Source organism: Hordeum vulgare, unplaced genomic scaffold, assembly GCF_904849725.1.
Source record: "Hordeum vulgare subsp. vulgare unplaced genomic scaffold, MorexV3_pseudomolecules_assembly, whole genome shotgun sequence".
Lineage (NCBI taxonomy): Eukaryota > Viridiplantae > Streptophyta > Magnoliopsida > Poales > Poaceae > Hordeum > Hordeum vulgare.
The window spans coordinates 454,295-476,277 of record NW_025422483.1 but is presented as its reverse complement, the minus strand read 5'-3'; the positions used below and the strand labels follow the sequence as shown (position 1 = coordinate 476,277).

Sequence of the window (21,983 nt, the reverse complement as noted above, 5' to 3'; positions counted from 1 at the left end):
CATATAAACATGGTGTTCTGCCCTTATAATGTGCACTACACTTGGTGTTAAAGATATTCTGGGAAATTAGTTTAACTAGAACTAGATAAAAATAAGGAATTGAATCAGCTTTATTCTGACATAATTGCTAACTGGTAATCAATATCTCAGTTGAATGATATTTTCTTATTTGGCATTTTTTGATCCCTGCTATTTGTCATTGTCTTAGGGCACTGGAATTCCACGTTTGTGAGTAGGACAGGATTGGACCAGTAAAAGATGCTGCAGTAGTACACTTGGACTCTTCCGGTTAATCAAGAGGTGGAGTCAAGAAAATCACAATCTCGTAGTTGGTATGTAATTACCCAACTTTATTGGCACCAAATAGCTAAGTCTCCTAGTCAGCAACATCACAGTCATGTAGAGGCACTAGTTGGCACCCTCCTTTGGAATTCTGTTTCGAACTTTGACAGCCACTCCCTTATTTAGCCATTCATCTGCACTTTTGTGCTTCTGTGAACCAGTCTGCTATGGCGATGCCCGCTGCTCTCAGGGCCTTAACTATCTTCTATGTGCTTGCAGTCCTTGCTGCATATCAGGCAGAAGGCCGGCACCATCAGCCTGATTGTCCTTCTTTCTCGTGCGGCCCTCTTGCAAATGTATCGTCTCCATTTCGTCAGGCAAGTGATCCACCTGGCTGCGGCTATCAATCTTACGAGCTGGTTTGCAGTGATACCAAGGCTATGATTCACATCGGCGATGCGACATACTATGTGTCTGGCATCAACAACAGGAATTCTTCCTTCTGGGTTGTTGATGCCGACTTGGATTTACACAACAGCTGCCCTCTACCTCGGTGGAATCCTCCAAACCCACCCAACAACATGGAAATCGAATTGAGACCTCTTGTACATAGTCGGGCTTGCTTTGTAAAATGCTCTCAGGAAGTAAAGGGCACTGGTACATACATGCCTGTTGCTTGCCTAAGCACCAACGATTCTTTTGTTTACGTGCTAACTGGCCACGGATCTACATACATCGAGTATCTTGAACCTTCGTGTGGGTACTTGGCTGTGACTCCTCGACCTTGGGATGGTCGGACGCTAGAAAATGCAAGTTATGAAGATGTTGTGAAATCTATGAGGATAGGATTTGCTGTTCGGTTTCCTTATCCCAGGGAGAGCATCAAGCAATGCCTAATAGAGAGTTTTTGGTGAGTTCTGGGTTCAGGGTTCTACTTGTGGTCCATTCTTTTATTGTATTACCGAATGTTATTGTATTACCGAATGTTATTGCAGGCCCTTCCATGAGGTACCAGTCTCGAGTAAAGAAGGCATCAAGTTACGTATCGTCATCAGTCTTTTAGGTGATGCACTTTTCTTGCGGTGCGCACTTGATGTCATTGGATTTCCACCATTTCTAAGTGTAGTCATAATAACCGTCTACTGGATTTGGAAGTGGCTGGCTGGTAATTCTGAATTTGTGCTCTCTATCGCAGTTTTCATCAACACATCTACACAATCATGTACCCACTAAACCCTATATAAACTTGTGTTTATTCAGCGCTATGCAGGTTCATATTGGCACCACTGGCTATGTTGATTTTCCTAGCCTACAAGTATTGGAAAACAAGAATAACAATTGATGCGGTCGACAAGTTCCTCCGAATGCAGCAAATGATTGGTCCGACGAGGTACGCCTACACCGACATCACCGCTGTCACTAGCCATTTCAGAGATAAGCTGGGGCAGGGAGGCTATGGCTCTGTATTTAAGGGTGTGTTGTTGCCAGGCAATGTTCACATCGCAGTCAAGATGCTAGACGGTAAATCCAACTGTAATGGAGAAGATTTTATCAGTGAAGTTTCAACCATTGGCAGGATCCACCATGTTAATGTGGTGCGTTTACTGGGGTTTTGCCCAGAGGAAATGAGGCAAGCGCTTGTCTACGAGTACATGCCTCGAGGTTCTCTCGACAGGTACATCTTCTCATCTGAGAGGAGTTTTTCTTGGGATAAGCTTGCCGAGATAGCTTTGGGCATTGCCAAGGGCATCGACTACCTGCATCAGGGTTGTGAGATGCAAATTCTCCACTTCGACATCAAGCCCCACAACATCCTTCTCGACAACAATTTTGTCCCCAAAGTTGCTGATTTCGGTCTCGCCAAACTATACCCAAGGGACAACAGTTTTGTGCCATCGAGAGCCCTAAGAGGAACAATTGGGTACATAGCTCCTGAGATGATATCTCGTAGCTTCGGCGTCGTATCGAGCAAGTCCGATGTTTACAGCTTTGGGATGCTGCTGCTGGAGATGGCTGGAGGAAGAAGGAATGCTGATCCAAATGCGGCAAGCTCGAGCCAAGCGTACTACCCATCGTGGGTGTATGGCCGGCTAGCTCAACAAGACAATGTTGGTGAGATATCTGCTCAAGTTGATACTGAGATGCACGAGCTAGAGAGGAAGCTGTGTATTGTTGGACTTTGGTGCATTCAGATGAAGTCTCATGATAGGCCGACGATGAGTGAGGTTATAGAGATGCTTGAAGGCGTCGCTGATGCATTGCAGATGCCTTCCAGGCCATTCTTCTGTGATGAAGGGCATGCCCATACCGAGAATATTTACCACTTGTCGTCCGAGTTGACTGAAATCTCTCAGGAGGATATGAGTGAAAATATTGGTGTGTGACAAAATGTACGATGAAGTGATGCACTTACCTCACGAGGAAACAAAACTATGGCTGTAGTTATATCGAGTATTAAATAATGTGCTGTGTTTCCTATGTTGTGTACTCAAGCTAGTATGTTCAAGCCTTGTTGTATACTTCCTCATACCTAAATAATTGTAGTTGGAAAGAACTAGTCTAGTCCTCCATACCTAAATAATTGTATACCTCTATTTAGGAATGGAGGGAGTACGATATTTTGCTTCAGCGGTTGTTGGTCAGATCTGTGTTTGCTGCTATGCTTAACTTTTCTATGAACTATTGTTGTGTTTTGATGTTTTGATGAAATGCTGGGCCATCAGCACCAGATATTCCTGAAGCCAAGCGCTGATTCTCTATGAAATGTTCACTTAAATTTGGCGGAAGCAATCATGTTTTCACGTACTAGGCAGATGTTGGGGAGATGGAGAACCGCAGCTCAGAAAAACCCAAATGGATCCTGGACTTGCTGAGCTCGATCGAAAACCCCATTTTGATTTTTCAATTTTTTTTAAAACATATCTAGATGGAAATTGTGTTTTAGTAAAATTTTATGGAGAACTGTTTCGTTTGTGTGTTACATTAAGCACAGAAAATTGTGGGTCTATATAGTTACTATAAATCCACAAATTGTCCTTTTTTGTGTGTATATTTCTCACATATATCATATATGAAATAAAAGAGAAGAGATGGCAACCTGTTCCGGGTTAGCGGTCAGTGTTTAGTCATAGAAGAGATGCTGGAGTGGACCGCGCTACCTGATAGCTTCAGTCCTTAGTCATAGAAGAGATGCTGAAATGGAGGTGTGCACTATCTTCATGGAGAAATTCCAATTCCAAATGTATGTCATTCTCGGCCGTACTATTGTCAAGAAAATGGATGTCATTGTCGGTACTCCCCCTGTCCCATAATATAAAACATTCTTTGACATTAGTGTCGTGTCAAAAAGCATCTCATAATATGGGACGGAGGGAGTACGTAGTTGGGAAGAGAAAGACCTGCCGGTCTATGGCGTCAGTCTTGCTCATGTATATTTGAAATTGTTGATTCCTTTTGGTGGCATTTTTTAAACGTTTAAAGAATTATTATGCGTGGGTTAGCAGTTGGTAAGAATAACGTGGTAGCTGCACAAGTCACTTCCTTCATTATTATGGAGGAATTCGCGACATATTGCTGTATGTTTGGTGTTTTGAGCTGAGCGTGACTTGCACATATAAATAATAAATGGACGTCGTCGTCGTCATCATCAGTGTGAAGGGAAAGATCGGGTATAACTTTCGGTCAATTTTGTGAATAATTGATGTGAATTTTGACTTGGGAACATAAAGCAAAAGCAGTCTTCCAACAGGAAAAGAATGGAAGCAAAAGCGGACAACCAGTTAGTGGATTTTTGACTTGGAAATTTTCTTTGGCAAGGTAAGCGAGTGGTTTCTTTTAGGCTTTGTTTGGTTATCAGGGAATCAATCCCTTAGTGGATCCGATCAGCGCGTGGATTGGTTTGTCATCCATCATGTCATCAATCCCTCTCGCTACTCCAATGAATTGTCGCATGGAGGGCGATTCCTTTTCCCACCGTGGATTAGAGTGGAACAGGGTTTATTGAGTTGTGGAACATCCACGCCCCAGCTAAACCAAACAAGCCTTTGGGCCTCAACCGGGATTCTATTCCCCGTTTAGGCTGATACACGAGGATCGAGACGAGAATCCTACTGATACACGTGGATTGGGCTCGAACCAAACAAGGCCTTAGGTGTTTGCGAGAGGCTCGAATTCGCGGCCTGGCCTGAGAATATCCACATCGCACCGTGCTGCTCTGTGACAGCCCGAGACCGACGCTTCAGAAGATTCCCCTCCTTTCCGTTGTCGTCGTGCGATTATTTTATTTGTCGCATCATCGTTGCATCATGCACATCATCTGCATTGTATCGGCACTCCGTTGCCGTCAGTTTTCAAAACTGGCATCCGTTATTAGTTGCCGGTTCTCTCCGTTTTTCGTCGTTGCCCGTTTCGAGCCCAACCACACTCGCACGCGCCCGCGGCATCGTCAAAACCTTGTTTTTAAAACTGTGTTTAAAATATTTTCGGATTGGGTTGAAACTTGGCGTGCGGTCTTATTTTAATATAGATAGGCCGCATGCCAAATTTCGTCGCAATCGGAGTCCGTCTGATACCCGAACGGTCGACCATAGCGGCACCGTCTTTGGTTATTCATCGGACGTTTTTCGGTGTTTTAAAATACGTTGCCGGGTGTCCATTTTTCCTCTCCTCTCCGGCTAGCCACTCTACACAGCCCCACCTAGCCATTCCCGCGTCCGTGGCCGTCCGATCGCGATCCCGTGGTCGAAAACGGAGCCGGATTCGGATAACCCTAGCCCCGTGTCTATAAATAGACAGCTAGACCCTAATCCCCTCGTTTACCGCGCCACCCCAAAACCCTAGCCGCCTCCCACCTTCTCTCTCCCACCTTCCAGCCGCCAGGCCCGCCGAGCCCATCTGGGCCCGAGGCCACTGCCTCCCGTGAGCCTGCTGCAGCCTAGCCCCGCCGTCTTCGCATCCCGCGCCTCCCATCGCCGTTGCCTCACCCTCCGGCGAGCCGCCGCCGCGTCTTCCCGGTGCCATCGCCTCGCTGGAGCTTGCTGCAGCCGCCGCCGACCAAGGGCCGAGCCGCCCCGCTCTTCGCCAGATCCCGTGGCCATCGCAGCTCGCCGCCTGGCCCTAGCCTCGCTGCGCCGCCGCCTCAGGCCGCCACCGGCCGGATTCGGCCAGATCCGGTCCGGCAACCCCTTTTCCCCGCGTCGTCGTGTCCCGCCTCCCGCCTCGCCGGAGGCCGCGACCTGCGTGACATGCGTCGCGCCTCCAGAGGCTCCCGCTCGGGAGCGAGCACGAGGAGGAGCTCGCTCGTCTGGGCCAGCACCTCGCCTCGTCCCGCCCAGCTCCTCCCAACCGCCAGTGCCCCGGCCAAGCGCCTCCTCCAAGCCGGCCTGCCTCCTCTCCAAGCCTCGTGGGTCGAAGCCCACTCTGGTGAGCAGCTTCCCCCTCCCCCCCCTTTGTCGTATTTCTCGCCCGTGCGTGCATTAGCTATCCAGCACCATCAGATTCAGCCCATTAGTGATTTTTATCAGGTTTTCGAATTATTATTTCAGGTTAACAACTGTTTTTCAAATGCCCGTAGTTTCTAAACCGTGCTTCGGATCGGAGCGAGTAATATATGTTACTCATGTAGTTTTTCGCGTAGAATAATATTTTACAACTTGCATGCATGTTTGGAGTGGTTTGACCCGCAGTTTGCCTAGTTTTACGTGCTGTCCTAATATGTTAGATATTCCGTGGATATTTTTGTGCGTGTCCGGATTGTTCAAATACCATAGATAAAATGTTTATGTTGTTTGGGACCCTTTGCCATGTACTTTAGAGTTGTTGTTTGTATTTGTGCATGTAGGTTCCGTCGCTAGTTTGTTATGTCGTGTTTAGAACATATTCTCGCATATATGTGTGACGTTAGTTTTATTTTTCAACCTCACATATTATACATGTTTTTGGGGTAGAACAATTCATAGAATTTAAATGTGCATTTATTTTTGTCTTTTGAGCAAATTAGTGTGCATGGTATTTTGCCATGTTGCCCTCTTGTTTATTTTGCGGGATTTATTCCGTGCGTGATATGCATGAGTTGTGAACTAGAGATATGCCCTTGGATATGCATGCTAGCCCCTGGTAATTTTGGTTGTAACAGAAATCCATGTTTAGGTGTTGTTTGCTTGTTGTCAACATGCTAGAAAGTAGTGCTGATTTGGAGATGCTGAAATATTTCTAAGTCTGAGATCTGTAATATTTTGTTGCTGTCTTGTCAGGAGTTTTGTTAGTGATCTACAACTCCTTTGGGGTTGGTTCAATGAAGTTATTTATAGTCCTTAAGATTCTCTAGCATGCTGTAGATTTTCGTGCCATTTGGTGCCCGGTAGCATATAGTTTTGTTGTTGTCAATATGCCTTCAGATCGAATCTGCACCGTCAAAAACTGATATTTCACTAAGTCCGAAACTGTGTGTGAGATGCCATTTTGTGAGCTCTTTTCCTAGTGACCCATGCTTCCATGCTAGTTGTATTTAGTAGGGTGTTGTTGTGCATCTTGACCACTACTGCCTCATGTCTTGTTTGAGCATTTTAGGTTTATGTAGCTTGTTGTTTTGGGGTGTAGAAAATGTCATGTTGCTGTTTTTGGCAGATTATGACTATTTATTGCGTAGCTTGTATTTGTTGAACCATTGCTCCGTTTTGATCGTGTCCTATATGAAACTTGTTTAGAATCTCGTGTAGGTTTATATTATCTTGTTGTTTGTATGTTTTGGGATGCTTGTGACTGTCATTGCATAGATATTGCATTCATGCCATCATATCTTGTTGGGGAACGTCGCATGGGAAACAAAAATTTCCTACGCACACGCAATACCTATCATGGTGATGTTCATCTACGAGAGGATTTCCGATCTACGTACCCTTGTAGATCGCACATCAGAACCGTTAAGAAACGCGGTTGATGTAGTGGAACGTCCTCACGTCCCTCGATCTGCCCCGCGAACCATCCCACGAACCGTCCTGCGATTCGTCCCACGATCCGTCCCGAGATCCGTCCCACGAACCATCTCGCGATCTTTGCACGAACCGTCTTGCGATCCATCTCACGATCCGTTCCGATCTAGTGCCGAACAGACGGCACCTCCGCGTTCAGCACACGTACAGCTCGACGATGATCTCGGCCTTCTTGATCCAGCAAGAGAGACGGAGAGGTAGATGAGTTCTCCGGCAGCGTGACGACGCTCCGGAGGTTGGTGGTGATCTATCTCAGCAGGGCTCCGGCCGAGCTTCGCAGAAATACGATCTAGAGGAAAAACCGTGGAGGTATGTGGTCGGGCTGCCGTGGCAAAGTTGTCTCAAATCAGCCCTAATACCTTAGTATATATAGTAGGGAGGGGAGGGACCTTGCCTTGAGGCTCAAGGAGCCCCAAGGGGTCGGCCGAAGTGGGGGAGGAGGATTCCTCCTCCAATCCTAGTCCAACAAGGATTGGAAGGTGGAGTCCTTCTCTATTTTCCCACTTCCCCCTTTTTTTCTCTTTCATTTTCTTTCTCTCCTACGCAGGGGCCTTCTTGGGCTTGCCCACCAGCCCACTAAGGGTTGGTGCGGCACCCCTAAGGCCTATGGGCTTCCCCGGGGTGGGCTGCCCCCCGGTGAACATCCGGAACCCATTCGTCACTCCCGGTACATTCCCGGTAATGCCGAAAACTTTCTGGTAATCAAATGAGGTCATCCTATATATCAATCTTAGTCTCCGGACCATTCCGGAAACCCTCGTGACATCCGTGATCTCATCCGGGACTCCAAACAAAATTCGGTAACCAACCATATAACTCAAATACGCATAAAACAACGTCGAACCTTAATTGTGCAGACCCTGCGGGTTCGAGAACTATGTAGACATGACCCAAGAGACTCCTCGGTCAATATCCAATAGCGGGACCTTGATGCGCATATTGGATCCTACATATTCTCCGAAGATCTTATCAGTTGAACCTCAGTGTCAAGGATTCATATAATCCCGTATGTCATTCCCTTTGTCCTTCGGTATGTTACTTGCCCGAGATTCGATCGTCAGTATCCGCATACCTATTTCAATCTCGTTTACCGCAAGTCTCTTTACTCGTTCCGTAATACAAGATCCTGTGGCTTACACTAAGTCACATTGCTTGCAAGGCTTGTGTGTGATGTTGTATTACCGAGTGGGCCCCGAGATACCTCTCCGTCACTGGTGCGAGCGAGTTATATGATCTCATGGTCATAGGAATAAATACTTGACACGCAGAAAACAGTAGCAACAAAATGACACGATCAACATGCTACGTTTATTAGTTTGGGTCTAGTCCATCACATGACTCTCCTAATGATATGATCCTGTTATCAAGTAACAACACTTGCCTATGGTCAGAAAACCTTGACCATCTTTGATCAACGAGCTAGTCAACTAGAGGCTTATTAGGGATAGTGTTTTGTCTATGTATCCACACAAGTATTGTGTTTCCAATCAATACAATTATAGCATGGATAATAAACGATTATCATGAACAAATAAATATAATAATAACTAATTTATTATTGCCTCTAGGGCATATTTCCAACAGTCTCCCACTTGCACTAGAGTCAATAATCTAGTCCACATCACTATGTGATTCTAACGAATCCAACACCCTCACAGTTCTAGGGTTTGATCACGTCTTGCTTGTGAGAGAGGTTTTAGTCGACGGTTCTGAACCCTTTCAGATCCGAGTGAGCTTTACAAATCTTTATGTCATCTTATAGATGTTGCTACTACGTGCTATTCAAAAATACTCCAATTATCTACTCTACTATATACGAATCCGTTTCACTACTCATAGTTATTCGGATTAGTGTCAAAGCTTGCATCGACGTAACCCTTTACGACGAACTCTTTAACCACCTCCATAATCGAGAAAAATTCCTTAGTCCATTTAGTTACTAAGGATAACTTTGATCGCTGATCAGTGATTCAATCCTGGATCACTCTCTGTACCTCTTAACAGACTTGCTGCAAGGCACACATCAGGTGCGGTACTCAGCATGGCATACTTTAGAGTCTACTGCCAAGGCATAGAAGACGACCTTCGTCTATTCTCTTTATTCTGTCGTGGTCGGGTTTTGAGTTCTACTCAAATTCACACCTTACAACACAGTCAAGAACTCCTTCTTTGCTGATCTATTTTGAACTCCTTCAAAAACTTGTCAAGGCATGCATCTTGTTGAAACTTCTATTAAGTGTTTCGATCTATCTCCATAGATCTTGATGCTCAACGTTCAAGTAGCTCAATCCAGGTATTCCTTTGAAAAACTCCTTTCAAACAACCTTTTATGCTTCACAGAATTTCTACATTACTTCTGATCAACAATATGTCAACCACATATACTTATCAGAAATTCTATAGTGCACCCACTCACTTCTTTGGAAATACAAGTTTCTCATAAACCTTGTACATACCCAAAATCTTTGATCATCTCATCAAAGTGTATATTCCAACTCCAAGATACTTGCACCAGTCCATTGAAGGATCGCTGGAGCTTGCATACTTGTTAGTATCCTTAGGATCGACAAAACATTCTGATTGTATCACATACAATCTTTCCTCAAGGAAACCGTCGAGGAAACAATGTTTTGACTTCCTATGTGCAATATTTCACAAATAATGCAGCAACTACTAACATAATTCCAACTGACTTTTAGCATCGCTACGAGTGAGAAAGTCACATCATAGTCAACTCTTTGATCTTGTCGAAAACATCTTTGCGACAAGTCGAGCTTTTCTTAATAGTGACTTATCACCATCATCGTCTGTCTTCCTTTTAAAGATCCATCTTTACTTAATAGTCTTACTACCATCGAGTAGTTCTTCCAAAGTCTACACTTTGTTTTACACATGGATTCTCTCTCGGATTTCATGGCCTCCAGCCATTTGTCGGAATCCGGGCCCACCATTGCTTCTCCACAACTCGTAGGTTCATTGTTGTTCAACAACATGACCTCCAAGACAGGGTTATCGTACCACTCTGTAGTAGTACGCGACCTTGTCGACCTACGAGGTTTGTAGTAACTTGATCTGATGCTCAATGATCACTATCATCAGCTTCCACTTCAATTGGTGTAGGCGCCACATGAACAACTTCCTGCGCCCTTCTACACACTAGTTGAAGTGATGGTTCAATAACCTCATCAAGTTCTATCACCCTCCCACTCAATTCTTTCGAGAGAAACCTTTCCTCGAGAAAGAACCCGTTTCTAGAAACAAACACCTTGCTTCCGGATCTGAGATAGGAGATGTACCCAACTGTTTTGGATATCCTATGAAGATGCATTTTATCCGCTTTGGGTTTGAGCTTATCAGACTGAAACTTTTTCACATAAGTGTCGTAGCCCCAAACTTTCAAGAAACGACAGCTTAGATTTCTCTAAACCTCAGTCTATATTGTGTCATCTCAACGGAATTATGCGGTGCCCTATTTAAAGTGAATGCGGTTGTCTCTAATGCATAACCCATAAATGATAGTGGTAATTCGATAAGAGACATCATAGCATGCACCATATCAAATAGGTCGCGGCTATGACACCATCACACCATGGTGTTCTTGGTGGCATGAATTGCGAAACAACTTTCACATTGTCTTAACTGTGTACCAAAACTCGCAACTCACAATATTCATCTCTATGATCATATCGTAGACAGTTTATCCTCTTGTTACGACGAACTTCACTCTAAAACAGAATTGAACTTTTCCAATATTTCAGACTTGTGATTCATTAAGTAAATACTCATGTATCTACTCAAATCGTCATTGAAGTAAGAACATAATGATATCCACTGCGTGTCTCAGCACCCATTGGACTGCATACATCAAAATGTATTACTTCCAACAAGTTACTATCTTGTCTCATCTCAATGAAAACAAGGCCTTGCTCATGTGGTATGATTTGCATGTCACAAGTGATTCAAAATCAAGTGAGTATAAAGATCCATCAGTATAGAGCCTCTTCATGCAATTTATACCAACACGACTCAAGCGGCAGTGCCACAAGTAGGTGGTACTATCATCATTACCTTGTATCTTTTGGCACCAATATCATGAACATGTGTAACACTACGATCGAGATTCAATAAACCATTTGAAGGTGATTATTCAAGCAAATAGAGTAACCATTATTCTCTTTAAATGAATAATCATATTGCAACAAACACGATCCAATCATGTTCATGCTTAACGCAAGCACCAAATAACAATTATTTAGGTTTAACACCAATCCCGATGATAGAGGGAGCGTGCGATGTTTGATCATATCAACCTTGGAAACACTTCCAACACGTATCGTCATCTCGCCTTTAGGTATCGTCATCTCGCCTTTAGCTAGTCTCCGTTTATTCCGTAGCTTTTATTTCGTGTTACTAATCACTTAGCAACCGAACCGGTATCCAATAGCCTCGCGCTACTAGGAGTACTAGTAAAGTACACATCAACATCATGTATATCCAATATACTTCTTTCGACTTTGCCAGCCTTCTTCTCTACCAAGCATCTAGGGTAGCTTCGCCTCAGTGACCGTTCCCCTCATAACAGAAGCACTTAGTCTCGGGTTTGGGTTTAATCTTGAGTCTCTTCATTAGTGCAGCAACTGTTTTGCCGTTTCACGAAGTATCCCTTCTAGCCCTTGCCTTTCTTGAAACTTAGTGGTTTTACTAACCATCAACTATTGATGCTCCTTCTTGATTTCTACTTTCGCAATGTCAAGCATCACGAATCGCTCAAGGATCATTGTATCTATCCTTGATATGTTTATAGTTCATCACGAAGCTCTCACGGCTTGGTGGCAGTGACTTTGGAGAACCATCACCATCTCATCTAGAAGATTAACTCCCACTTGATTTAAGCGATTGTAGTACTCAGACAATTTGAGCACACGCTCAACGATTGAGTTTTTCTCCTTCACTTCATGGACAAAGAATCTTGTCGGAGGTCTCATACCTCTCAACAAGGGCACGAGCATGAAATCTCAATTTCATCTCTTTAGAACATCTCTTATGTTCCGTGACGTTTCAAAACGTCTTCTGCGCCTTGCTTCTAAGCATTAAGTGTTTTGCACTGAACTATCGCGTAGTCATCAGAAACGTGTATGTCGGATGTTTCACAACATCCACAGACGACGCTCGAGGTGCAGCACACCGAGTGGTGCATTAAGGACATAAGCCTTCTGCGCAGCAATGAGGACAATCCTCAGTTTTACAGACTCGGTCCGCAAAGTTGCTACTATCAACTTTCAACTAAATTTTCTCTAGGAACATATAAAAACAGTAGAGCTACAGCGCAAGCTACATCGTAATTTGCAAAGACCATTAGACTATGTTCATGACAATTAGTTCAATGAATCATATTACTTAAGAACTCCCACTCAAAAAGTACATCTCTCTAGTCATTTGAGTGGTACATGATCCAAATCCACTATCTCAAGTCCGATCATCACGTGAGGCGAGAATAGTTTCAGTGGTAAGCATCTCTATGCTAATCATATGAACTATACAATTCATGCCCGACCTTTCGGTCTCTTGTGTTCCGAGGCCATGTCTGCACATGCTAGGCTCGTCAAGTTTAAACCGAGTGTTCCGCGTGTGCAACTGTTTTGCACCCGTAGTATGTGAACGTTGAGTCTATCACACCCGATCATCACGTGGTGTCTCGAAGCGACGAACTGTAGCAACGGTGCATAGTCGGGGAGAACACAATTTCGTCTTGAAATTTTAGTGAGAGATCACCTCATAATGCTACCGTCGTTCTAAGCAAGATAAGGTGCATAAAGGATTAACATCACATGCAATTCATAAGTGACATGATATGGCCATCATCATGTGCTTCTTGATCTCCATCACCAAAGCACCGGCACGATCTTCTTGTCACCGGTGTCACACCATGATCTCCATCAACGTGTCGCCATCGGGGTTGTCGTGCTACTCATGCTATTACTACTAAAGCTACGTCCTAGTAATATAGTAAACGCATCTGCAAGCACAAGCGTTAGTTTAAAGACAACCCTATGGCTCCTGCCGGTTGCCGTACCATCGACGTGCAAGTCGATATTAACCATTACAACATGATCATCTCATACATCCAATATATCACATCACGTCGTTGGCCATATCACATCACAAGCATACCCTGCAAAAACAAGTTAGACGTCCTCTAATTGTTGTTGCATGTTTTACGTGGTTGCCATGGGTATCTAGTAGGATCACATCTTACTTACGCAAACACCACAACGGAGATGTATGAATTGCTATTTAACCTCTCTCCAAGGACCTCCTCGGTCAAATCCGATTCAACTAAAGTTGGAGAAACCGACACTCACCGGTCATCTTTGAGCAACGGGGTTGCTCGTAGCAATGAAACCAGTCTCTCGTAAGCGTACGAGTAATGTCGGTCCGAGCCTCTTCGATCCAACAATACCGCGGAATCAAGAAAAGACTAAGGAGGGCAGCAAATCGCACATCACCGCTCACAAAAACTTTTGTGTTCTACTCGAGATAACATCTACGCATGAACCTAGCTTTGATACCACTGTTGGGGAACGTCGCATGGGAAACAAAAATTTTCCTACGCACACGCAATACCTATCATGGTGATGTTCATCTATGAGAGGAGATTTCTGATCTACGTATCCTTGTAGATCGCACAACAGAAGCGTTAAGAAACGCGATTGATATAGTGGAACGTCCTCACGTCCCTCGATCCGCCCCGCAAAACGCCTTTGGAGCCCCGTTTCTAAACTGTATAACATGCCACACCTGACCAGAGAGTAGTCATCACTCCGCGTTTGCCAGACGTTCAGAATGTCCTGGGCTGCTGCGGGAGCGGGAGGGTCACCTAGCGGCGCATTAAGGACATAAGCCTTTTTAGCTGCTTCAAGGATGAGCTTCAAGTTGCGAACCCAGTCCGCATAGTTGCTACCATCATCTTTCAGCTTGTTTTTCTCTAGGAATGCGTTGAAATTGAGGTTGACGTTGGACATCTACAATATTTATAAAGACAACTTTTAGACTAAGTTCATGACAATTAAGTTCATTTAATCAAATTAAGTATGAACTCTCACTTAAATCGACATCCCTCTAGTCATCTAAGTGATACATGATCCATGTTGACTAACCCGTGTCCGATCATCACGTGAGACGGACTAGTCACCATGGTGAGCAACTTCATGCTGATCGTATTCAACCATACGACTCATGTTCGACCTTTCGGTTTCTTGTATTCGAGGTCATGTCTGTACATGCTAAGCTCGTCGAGTCAACCTAGGTGTTTCGCGTGTGTAAATCTGGCTTACACCCGTTGTATGCGAACGTTAGAATCTATCACACCCGATCATCACGTGGTGCTTCGAGACAACGAACCTTCGCAATGGTGCACACTTAGGGGAATACGTTCTCGAAATTTTAAGAGGGATCATCTTATTATGCTACCGTCGTTCTAAGCAATAAGATGTAAAACATGATAAACATCACAATGCAATCATATAGTGACATGATATGACCATTATCATCTTTGCTCTTTTGATCTCCATCTTCAGGCATCACATGATCATCATCGTCACCGGCGTGACACCATGATCTCCATCATCGTGTCTCCGTGAAGTCGTCACGCCAGCTACTACTATCGCTACTACTATAGCTAACCGTTAGCAATGAAGTAAAAGTAGTAAGCACATGGCGTTGCATCTCATACAATAAATTAAGACAACTCCTATGGCTCCTGCCGGTTGTCATACTCATCGACATGCAAGTCGTGAAACCTATTACAATAACATGATCATCTCATACATCATACATGCAACATCACAACTTTGGCCATATCACATCACATGTCAAACCCTGCAAAAAACAAGTTAGACGTCCTCTAATTGTTGTTGCAAGTTTTACGTGGCTGATTTGGGTTTCTAGCAAGAACGCCTTCTTACCTACGTGACAACCACAACGATGATATGCCAAAGCTATTTACCCTTCATAAGGACCCTTTTCATCAAATCCAATCCGACTAGAGTAGGAGAGACAGACACCCACTAGCCACCTTTATGCACGATGTGCATGTCCGTCGGTGGAACCAGTCTCACGTAAGTGTACGTGTAAAGTCGGTCCGGGCCGCTTCATCCAACAATACCGCCAAAAAAGAATAAGACTAGTAGCCGCAAGCAAATTGACAAATCATCGCCCACAACTTTTGTGTTCTACTCGTGCATAGAATCTACGCATAGAAAACCTGGCTCGGATGCCACTGTTGGGTAACGTAGCATAAGTTCAAAATTTTCCTACGCATATTCAGATCTTCCTATGGAGAGACCAGCAACGAGAGGGGTAAGAGCACCTTCATACCTTTGAAGATCGCTAAGCAGAAGCGTTGCTAGAACGCGGTTGATGGAGTCGTACTCGCAGCGATTCCGATCTAGTGCCGAACTACGGCACCTCCGCGTTCAACACACGTGCAGCCCGGTGACGTCTCCCGCACCTTGATCCAGCAAGGAGGAGGGAGAGGTTGGGGAAGAACTCCAGCAGCACTACGGCGTGGTGTCGATGGAGAGACGAGGTCTCCCGGCAGGGCTTCGCCAAGCACCGGCAGAGAGGAGGAGGGAGAGGAACGGGGCTGCGCCGAGAGAGAGGAAAAACCGTGTGTCTCAATGGCCAAAAGTGTCCGATATATATAGGGGGAGGGGAGAGGGGGTGCCACCCCTAGGGTTCCCACCCTAAGGGGTGCGGCAGCCCCCCCAGATGGGAGGTGCGGCGGCCAGAAGGGGAAGGAGGGGGTGGCGCACCATCTGGTGGGCCTTAGGCCCACCTGGCCTAGGGTTTGCCCCCCTTTTTCTCTCCCTTGCGCTATGGGCTGAGTGGGGAGGCGCACCAGCCCACCTAGGGGCTGGTTCCCACCCCCACTTGGCCCACCTTATCTCCCGGGGTCGTTGCCCCCCTTCGGTGGTCCCCCGGGGCCACCTCCGGTGGTCCCGGTGGTCCCGGTACGTTACCGGTGATGCCCGAAACACTTCCGTTATCCGAAACCATCCGTCCTATATATCAATCTTTACCTCCGGACCATTCCGGAGCTCCTCGTGACGTCCGGGATCTCATCCGGACTCCATACAACTTTCGGTAACCTCGTATAACAATTCCCTATAACCCTAGCGTCATCGAACCTTAAGTGTGTAGACCCTACGGGTTCGGGAGACAGGCAGACATGACCGAGACACCTCTCTGGCCAATAACCATCAGCGGGGTCTGGATACCCATGGTGGCTCCCACTAGCTCCACGATGATCTCATCGGATGAACCACGATGTCAAGGATTTAATCAATCCCGTATACGATCCCGTTTGTCTGTCGGTATAGAACTTGCCCGAGATTCGATCGTCGGTATACCTATACCTTGTTCAATCTCGTTACCGGTAAGTCTCTTTACTCGTTCTGTAGCACGTCATCGTGTGACTAACTCCTTAGTCACATTGAGCTCATGATGATGTTCTACCGAGTGGGCCCAGAGATACCTCTCCGTCACACGGAGTGACAAATCCCGATCTTGATTCGTACCAACCCAACAGACACTTTCGGAGGTACCCGTAGTGCACCTTTATAGTCACCCAGTTATGTTGTGACGTTTGATACACCCAAAGCACTCCTATGGTATCCGGGAGTTGCACAATCTCACGGTCGAAGGAAAAGATACTTGACATTAGAAAAGCATCAGCATACGAACAATATGATCTAGTGCTAGGCTTAGGATTGGGTCTTGTCCATCACATCATTCTCCCAATGATGTGATCCCGTTATCAATGACATCTAATGCCCATGATCAGGAAACCATGATCATCTATTGACTAACGAGCTAGCCAACTAGAGGCTTGCTAGGGACACATTGTGATCTATTTATTCACACATGTATTACTGTTTCCTGTTAATACAATTATAGCATGAACAATAGACGATTATCATGAACAAGGAAATATGATAATAACCATTTTATTATTGCCTCTAGGGCATATTTCCAACAGTCTCCCACTTGCGCTAGAGTCAATAATCTAGTTACATTGTGATGTATCAAACACCCATAGCATCATGGTGTTGACCCTGTTTTGCTCGTGGAAGAGGTTTAGTCAACGGGTCTGCAATATTCAGATCCGTGTGTACTTTACAAATATCTATCACTCCACTCTGGACATGGTCCTGGATGGAGTTGTAGCGGCGCTTGATGTGCTTCATCTTCCGGTGAAACCTGGGCTCCTTGGCTATGGCAATGGCTCCAGTGTTATCACAGAAGAGTGTCATAGGACCCGACGCGCTTGGAACCACTCCAAGGTCGGTGATGAGCTCCTTCATCCAAATTCCTTCATGAGCCGCTTCTGAAGCAGCTATGTACTCCGCTTCACATGTAGATGCTGCCACGACTTCTTGCTTGCTGCTGCACCAGCTCACTTCCCCACCATTCAACACATATACGTATCCGGTCTGTGACTTAGAGTCATCCGGATCTGTGTGGAAGCTAGTGTCGACGTAACCCTTTACGACGAGCTCTTCGTCACCTCCATAAACGAGAAACATTTCCTTAGTCCTTTTCAGGTACTTAAGGATATTCTTGACCGCTGTCCAGTGTTCTGTACCGGGATTACTTTGGTACCTCCCTACCAAACTTATGGCAAGGTTTATATCAGGTCTGGTACACAACATGTCATACATTAGAGAGCCCACGGCTGAAGCGTAGGGGACAGAACTCATCTTCTCTCTATCTGCTGTCGTGGTCGGCGACTGAGTCTTACTCAATCTCATACCTTGCAAAACTGGCAAGAACCCTTTCTTTGAGTTTTCCATATTGAACTTCTTCAATATCTTGTCAAGGTATGTACTTTGCGAAAGACCTATGAGGCGTCTCGATCTATCTCTATAGATCTTGATGCCTAATATGTATGCAGCTTCTCCAAGGTCCTTCATTGAAAAACTCTTGTTCAAATAGGCCTTTATGCTCTCCAACATCTCTATATTATTCCCCATCAATAATATGTCATCCACATATAGTATGAGGAAAGCTACAGAGCTCCCACTCACTGTATAAGATGTCGATCCGCCCCGCAAAACGCCTTTGGAGCCCCGTTTCTAAACTGTATAACATGCCACACCTGACCAGAGAGTAGTCATCACTCCGCGTTTGCCAGACGTTCAGAATTTCCTGGGCTGCTGCGGGAGCGGGAGGGTCACCTAGCGGCGCATTAAGGACATAAGACTTTTTAGCTGCTTCAAGGATGAGCTTCAAGTTGCGAACCCAGTCCGCATAGTTGCTACCATCATCTTTCAGCTTGTTTTTTCTCTAGGAATGCGTTGAAATTGAGGTTGACGTGGGACATCTACAATATTTATAAAGACAACTTTTAGACTAAGTTCATGACAATTAAGTTCATTTAATCAAATTAAGTATGAACTCCCACTTAAATCGACATCCCTCTAGTCATCTAAGTGATACATGATCCATGTTGACTAACCCGTGTCCGATCATCACGTGAGACGGACTAGTCACCATGGTGAGCAACATCATGCTGATCGTATTCAACCATACGACTCATGTTCGACCTTTCGGTCTCTTGTATTCGAGGTCATGTCTGTACATGCTAAGCTCGTCAAGTCAACCTAGGTGTTTCGCGTGTGTAAATCTGGCTTACACCCGTTGTATGCGAACGTTAGAATCTATCACACCCGATCATCACGTGGTGCTTCGAGACAACGAACCTTCGCAACGGTGCACACTTAGGGGAATACGTTCTCGAAATTTTAAGAGGGATCATCTTATTATGCTACCGTCGTTCTAAGCAATAAGATGTAAAACATGATAAACATCACAATGCAATCATATAGTGACATGATATGGCCATTATCATCTTTGCTCTTTTGATCTCCATCTTCAGGCATCGCATGATCATCATCGTCACCGGCGTGACACCATGATCTCCATCATCATGATCTCCATCATCGTGTCTCCGTGAAGTCGTCACGCCAACTACTACTATCGCTACTACTATAGCTAACCGTTAGCAATGAAGTAAAAGTAGTAAGCACATGGCGTTGCATCTCATACAATAAATTAAGACAACTCCTATGGCTCCTGCCGGTTGTCATACTCATCGACATGCAAGTCGTGAAACCTATTACAATAACATGATCATCTCATACATCATACATGCAACATCACAACTTTGGCCATATCACATCACATATCAAACCCTGCAAAAAACAAGTTAGACGCCCTCTAATTGTTGTTGCAAGTTTTACGTGGCTGATTTGGGTTTCTAGCAAGAACGCCTTCTTACCTACGTGACAGCCACAACGATGATATGCCAAAGCTATTTACCCTTCATAAGGACCCTTTTCATCAAATCCAATCCGACTAGAGTAGGAGAGACAGACACCCGCTAGCCACCTTTATGCACGATGTGCATGTCTGTCGGCGGAACCAGTCTCACGTAAGTGTACGTGTAAAGTCGGTCCGGGCCGCTTCATCCAACAATACCGCCGGAAAAGAATAAGACTAGTAGCGGCAAGCAAATTGACAAATCATCGCCCACAACTTTTGTGTTCTACTCGTGCATAGAATCTACGCATAGAAAACCTGGCTCGGATGCCACTGTTGGGTAACGTAGCATAAGTTCAAAATTTTCCTACGCATATTCAGATCTTCCTATGGAGAGACCAGCAACGAGAGGGGTAAGAGCATCTTCATACCTTTGAAGATCGCTAAGCGGAAGCGTTGCTAGAACGCGGTTGATGGAGTCGTACTCGCAGCGATTCCGATCTAGTGCCGAACTACGGCACCTCCGCGTTCAACACACGTGCAGCCCGGTGACGTCTCCCGCACCTTGATCCAGCAAGGAGGAGGGAGAGGTTGGGGAAGAACTCCAGCAACACGACGGCGTGGTGTCGATGGAGAGACGAGGTCTCCCGGCAGGGCTTCGCCAAGCACCGGCAGAGAGGAGGAGGGAGAGGAACTGGGCTGCGCCGAGAGAGAGGAAAAACCGTGTGTCTCAATGGCCAAAAGTGTCCGATATATATAGGGGGAGGGGAGAGGGGGTGCCACCCCTAGGATTCCCACCCTAAGGGGTGCGGCAGCCCCCCCAGATGGGAGGTGCGGCGGCAAGAAGGGGGAGGAGGGGGTGGCGCACCATCTGGTGGGCCTTAGGCCCACCTGGCCTAGGGTTTGCCCCCCTTTTTCTCTCCCTTGCGCTATGGGCTGAGTGGGGAGTTGCACCAGCCCACCTAGGGGCTGGTTCCCACCCCCACTTGGCCCACCTTATCTCCCGGGGTCGTTGCCCCCCTTCGGTGGTCCCCCGGGGCCACCTCCGGTGGTCCCGGTGGTCCCGGTACGTTACCGGTGATGCCCGAAACACTTCCGGTATCCGAAACCATCCGTCCTATATATCGATCTTTACCTCCGGACCATTCCGGAGCTCCTCGTGACGTCCGGGATCTCATCCGGACTCCATACAACTTTCGGTAACCTCGTATAACAATTCCCTATAACCCTAGCGTCATCGAACCTTAAGTGTGTAGACCCTACGGGTTCGGGAGACAGGCAGACATGACCAAGACACCTCTCTGGCCAATAACCATCAGCGGGGTCTGGATACCCATGGTGGCTCCCACTAGCTCCACGATGATCTCATCGGATGAACCACGATGTCAAGGATTTAATCAATCCCGTATACGATCCCGTTTGTCTGTCGGTATAGAACTTGCCCGAGATTCGATCGTCGGTATACCTATACCTTGTTCAATCTCGTTACCGGTAAGTCTCTTTACTCGTTCTGTAGCACGTCATCGTGTGACTAACTCCTTAGTCACATTGAGCTCATGATGATGTTCTACCGAGTGGGCCCAGAGATACCTCTCCGTCACACGGAGTGACAAATCCCGATCTTGATTCGTACCAACCCAACAGACACTTTCGGAGGTACCCATAGTGCACCTTTATAGTCACCCAGTTATGTTGTGACGTTTGATACACCCAAAGCACTCCTATGGTATCCGGGAGTTGCACAATCTCACGGTCGAAGGAAAAGATACTTGACATTAGAAAAGCATTAGCATACGAACAATATGATCTAGTGCTAGGCTTAGGATTGGGTCTTGTCCATCACATCATTCTCCCAATGATGTGATCCCGTTATCAATGACATCTAATGCCCATGATCAGGAAACCATGATCATCTATTGACTAACGAGCTAGCCAACTAGAGGCTTGCTAGGGACACATTGTGATCTATTTATTCACACATGTATTACTCTTTCCTGTTAATACAATTATAGCATGAACAATAGACGATTATCATGAACAAGGAAATATGATAATAACCATTTTATTATTGCCTCTAGGGCATATTTCCAACAGTCTCCCACTTGCGCTAGAGTCAATAATCTAGTTACATTGTGATGTATCGAACACCCATAGCATCATGGTGTTGACCCTGTTTTGCTCGTGGAAGAGGTTTAGTCAACGGGTCTGCAATATTCAGATCCGTGTGTACTTTACAAATATCTATCACTCCACTCTGGACATGGTCCTGGATGGAGTTGTAGCGGCGCTTGATGTGCTTCGTCTTCCGGTGAAACCTGGGCTCCTTGGCTATGGCAATGGCTCCAGTGTTATCACAGAAGAGTGTCATAGGACCCGACGCGCTTGGAACCA

General features: G+C 45.7%; 1 protein-coding gene across 1 annotated transcript; it reads left to right on the top strand.

Annotated features, from left to right (window-relative positions):
* The first annotated feature begins 509 nt into the window (after nt 1–509).
* Nucleotides 510–2,666, top strand: LOC123415187 (rust resistance kinase Lr10-like). The gene is made up of 3 exons (XM_045106709.1): nt 510–1,183; nt 1,394–1,447; nt 1,553–2,666. Exons 1-3 carry the CDS (start codon nt 510–512, stop codon nt 2,664–2,666), a joined length of 1,842 nt encoding a protein of 613 aa, XP_044962644.1.
* Nucleotides 2,667–21,983: the final 19,317 nt, after the last annotated feature.

Bases quoted from the DNA above. Each gene is read 5' to 3' on its own strand.
- LOC123415187 (XM_045106709.1), top strand. From the start codon at position 510: ATGGCGATGCCCGCTGCTCTCAGGGCCTTAACTATCTTCTATGTGCTT. The intron at 1,184-1,393 runs GAGTTTTTGGTG...TTGGATTTCCAC, and splicing joins ATCAAGCAATGCCTAATAGA to CATTTCTAAGTGTAGTCATA. The intron at 1,448-1,552 runs GTAATTCTGAAT...AGCGCTATGCAG, and splicing joins GATTTGGAAGTGGCTGGCTG to GTTCATATTGGCACCACTGG.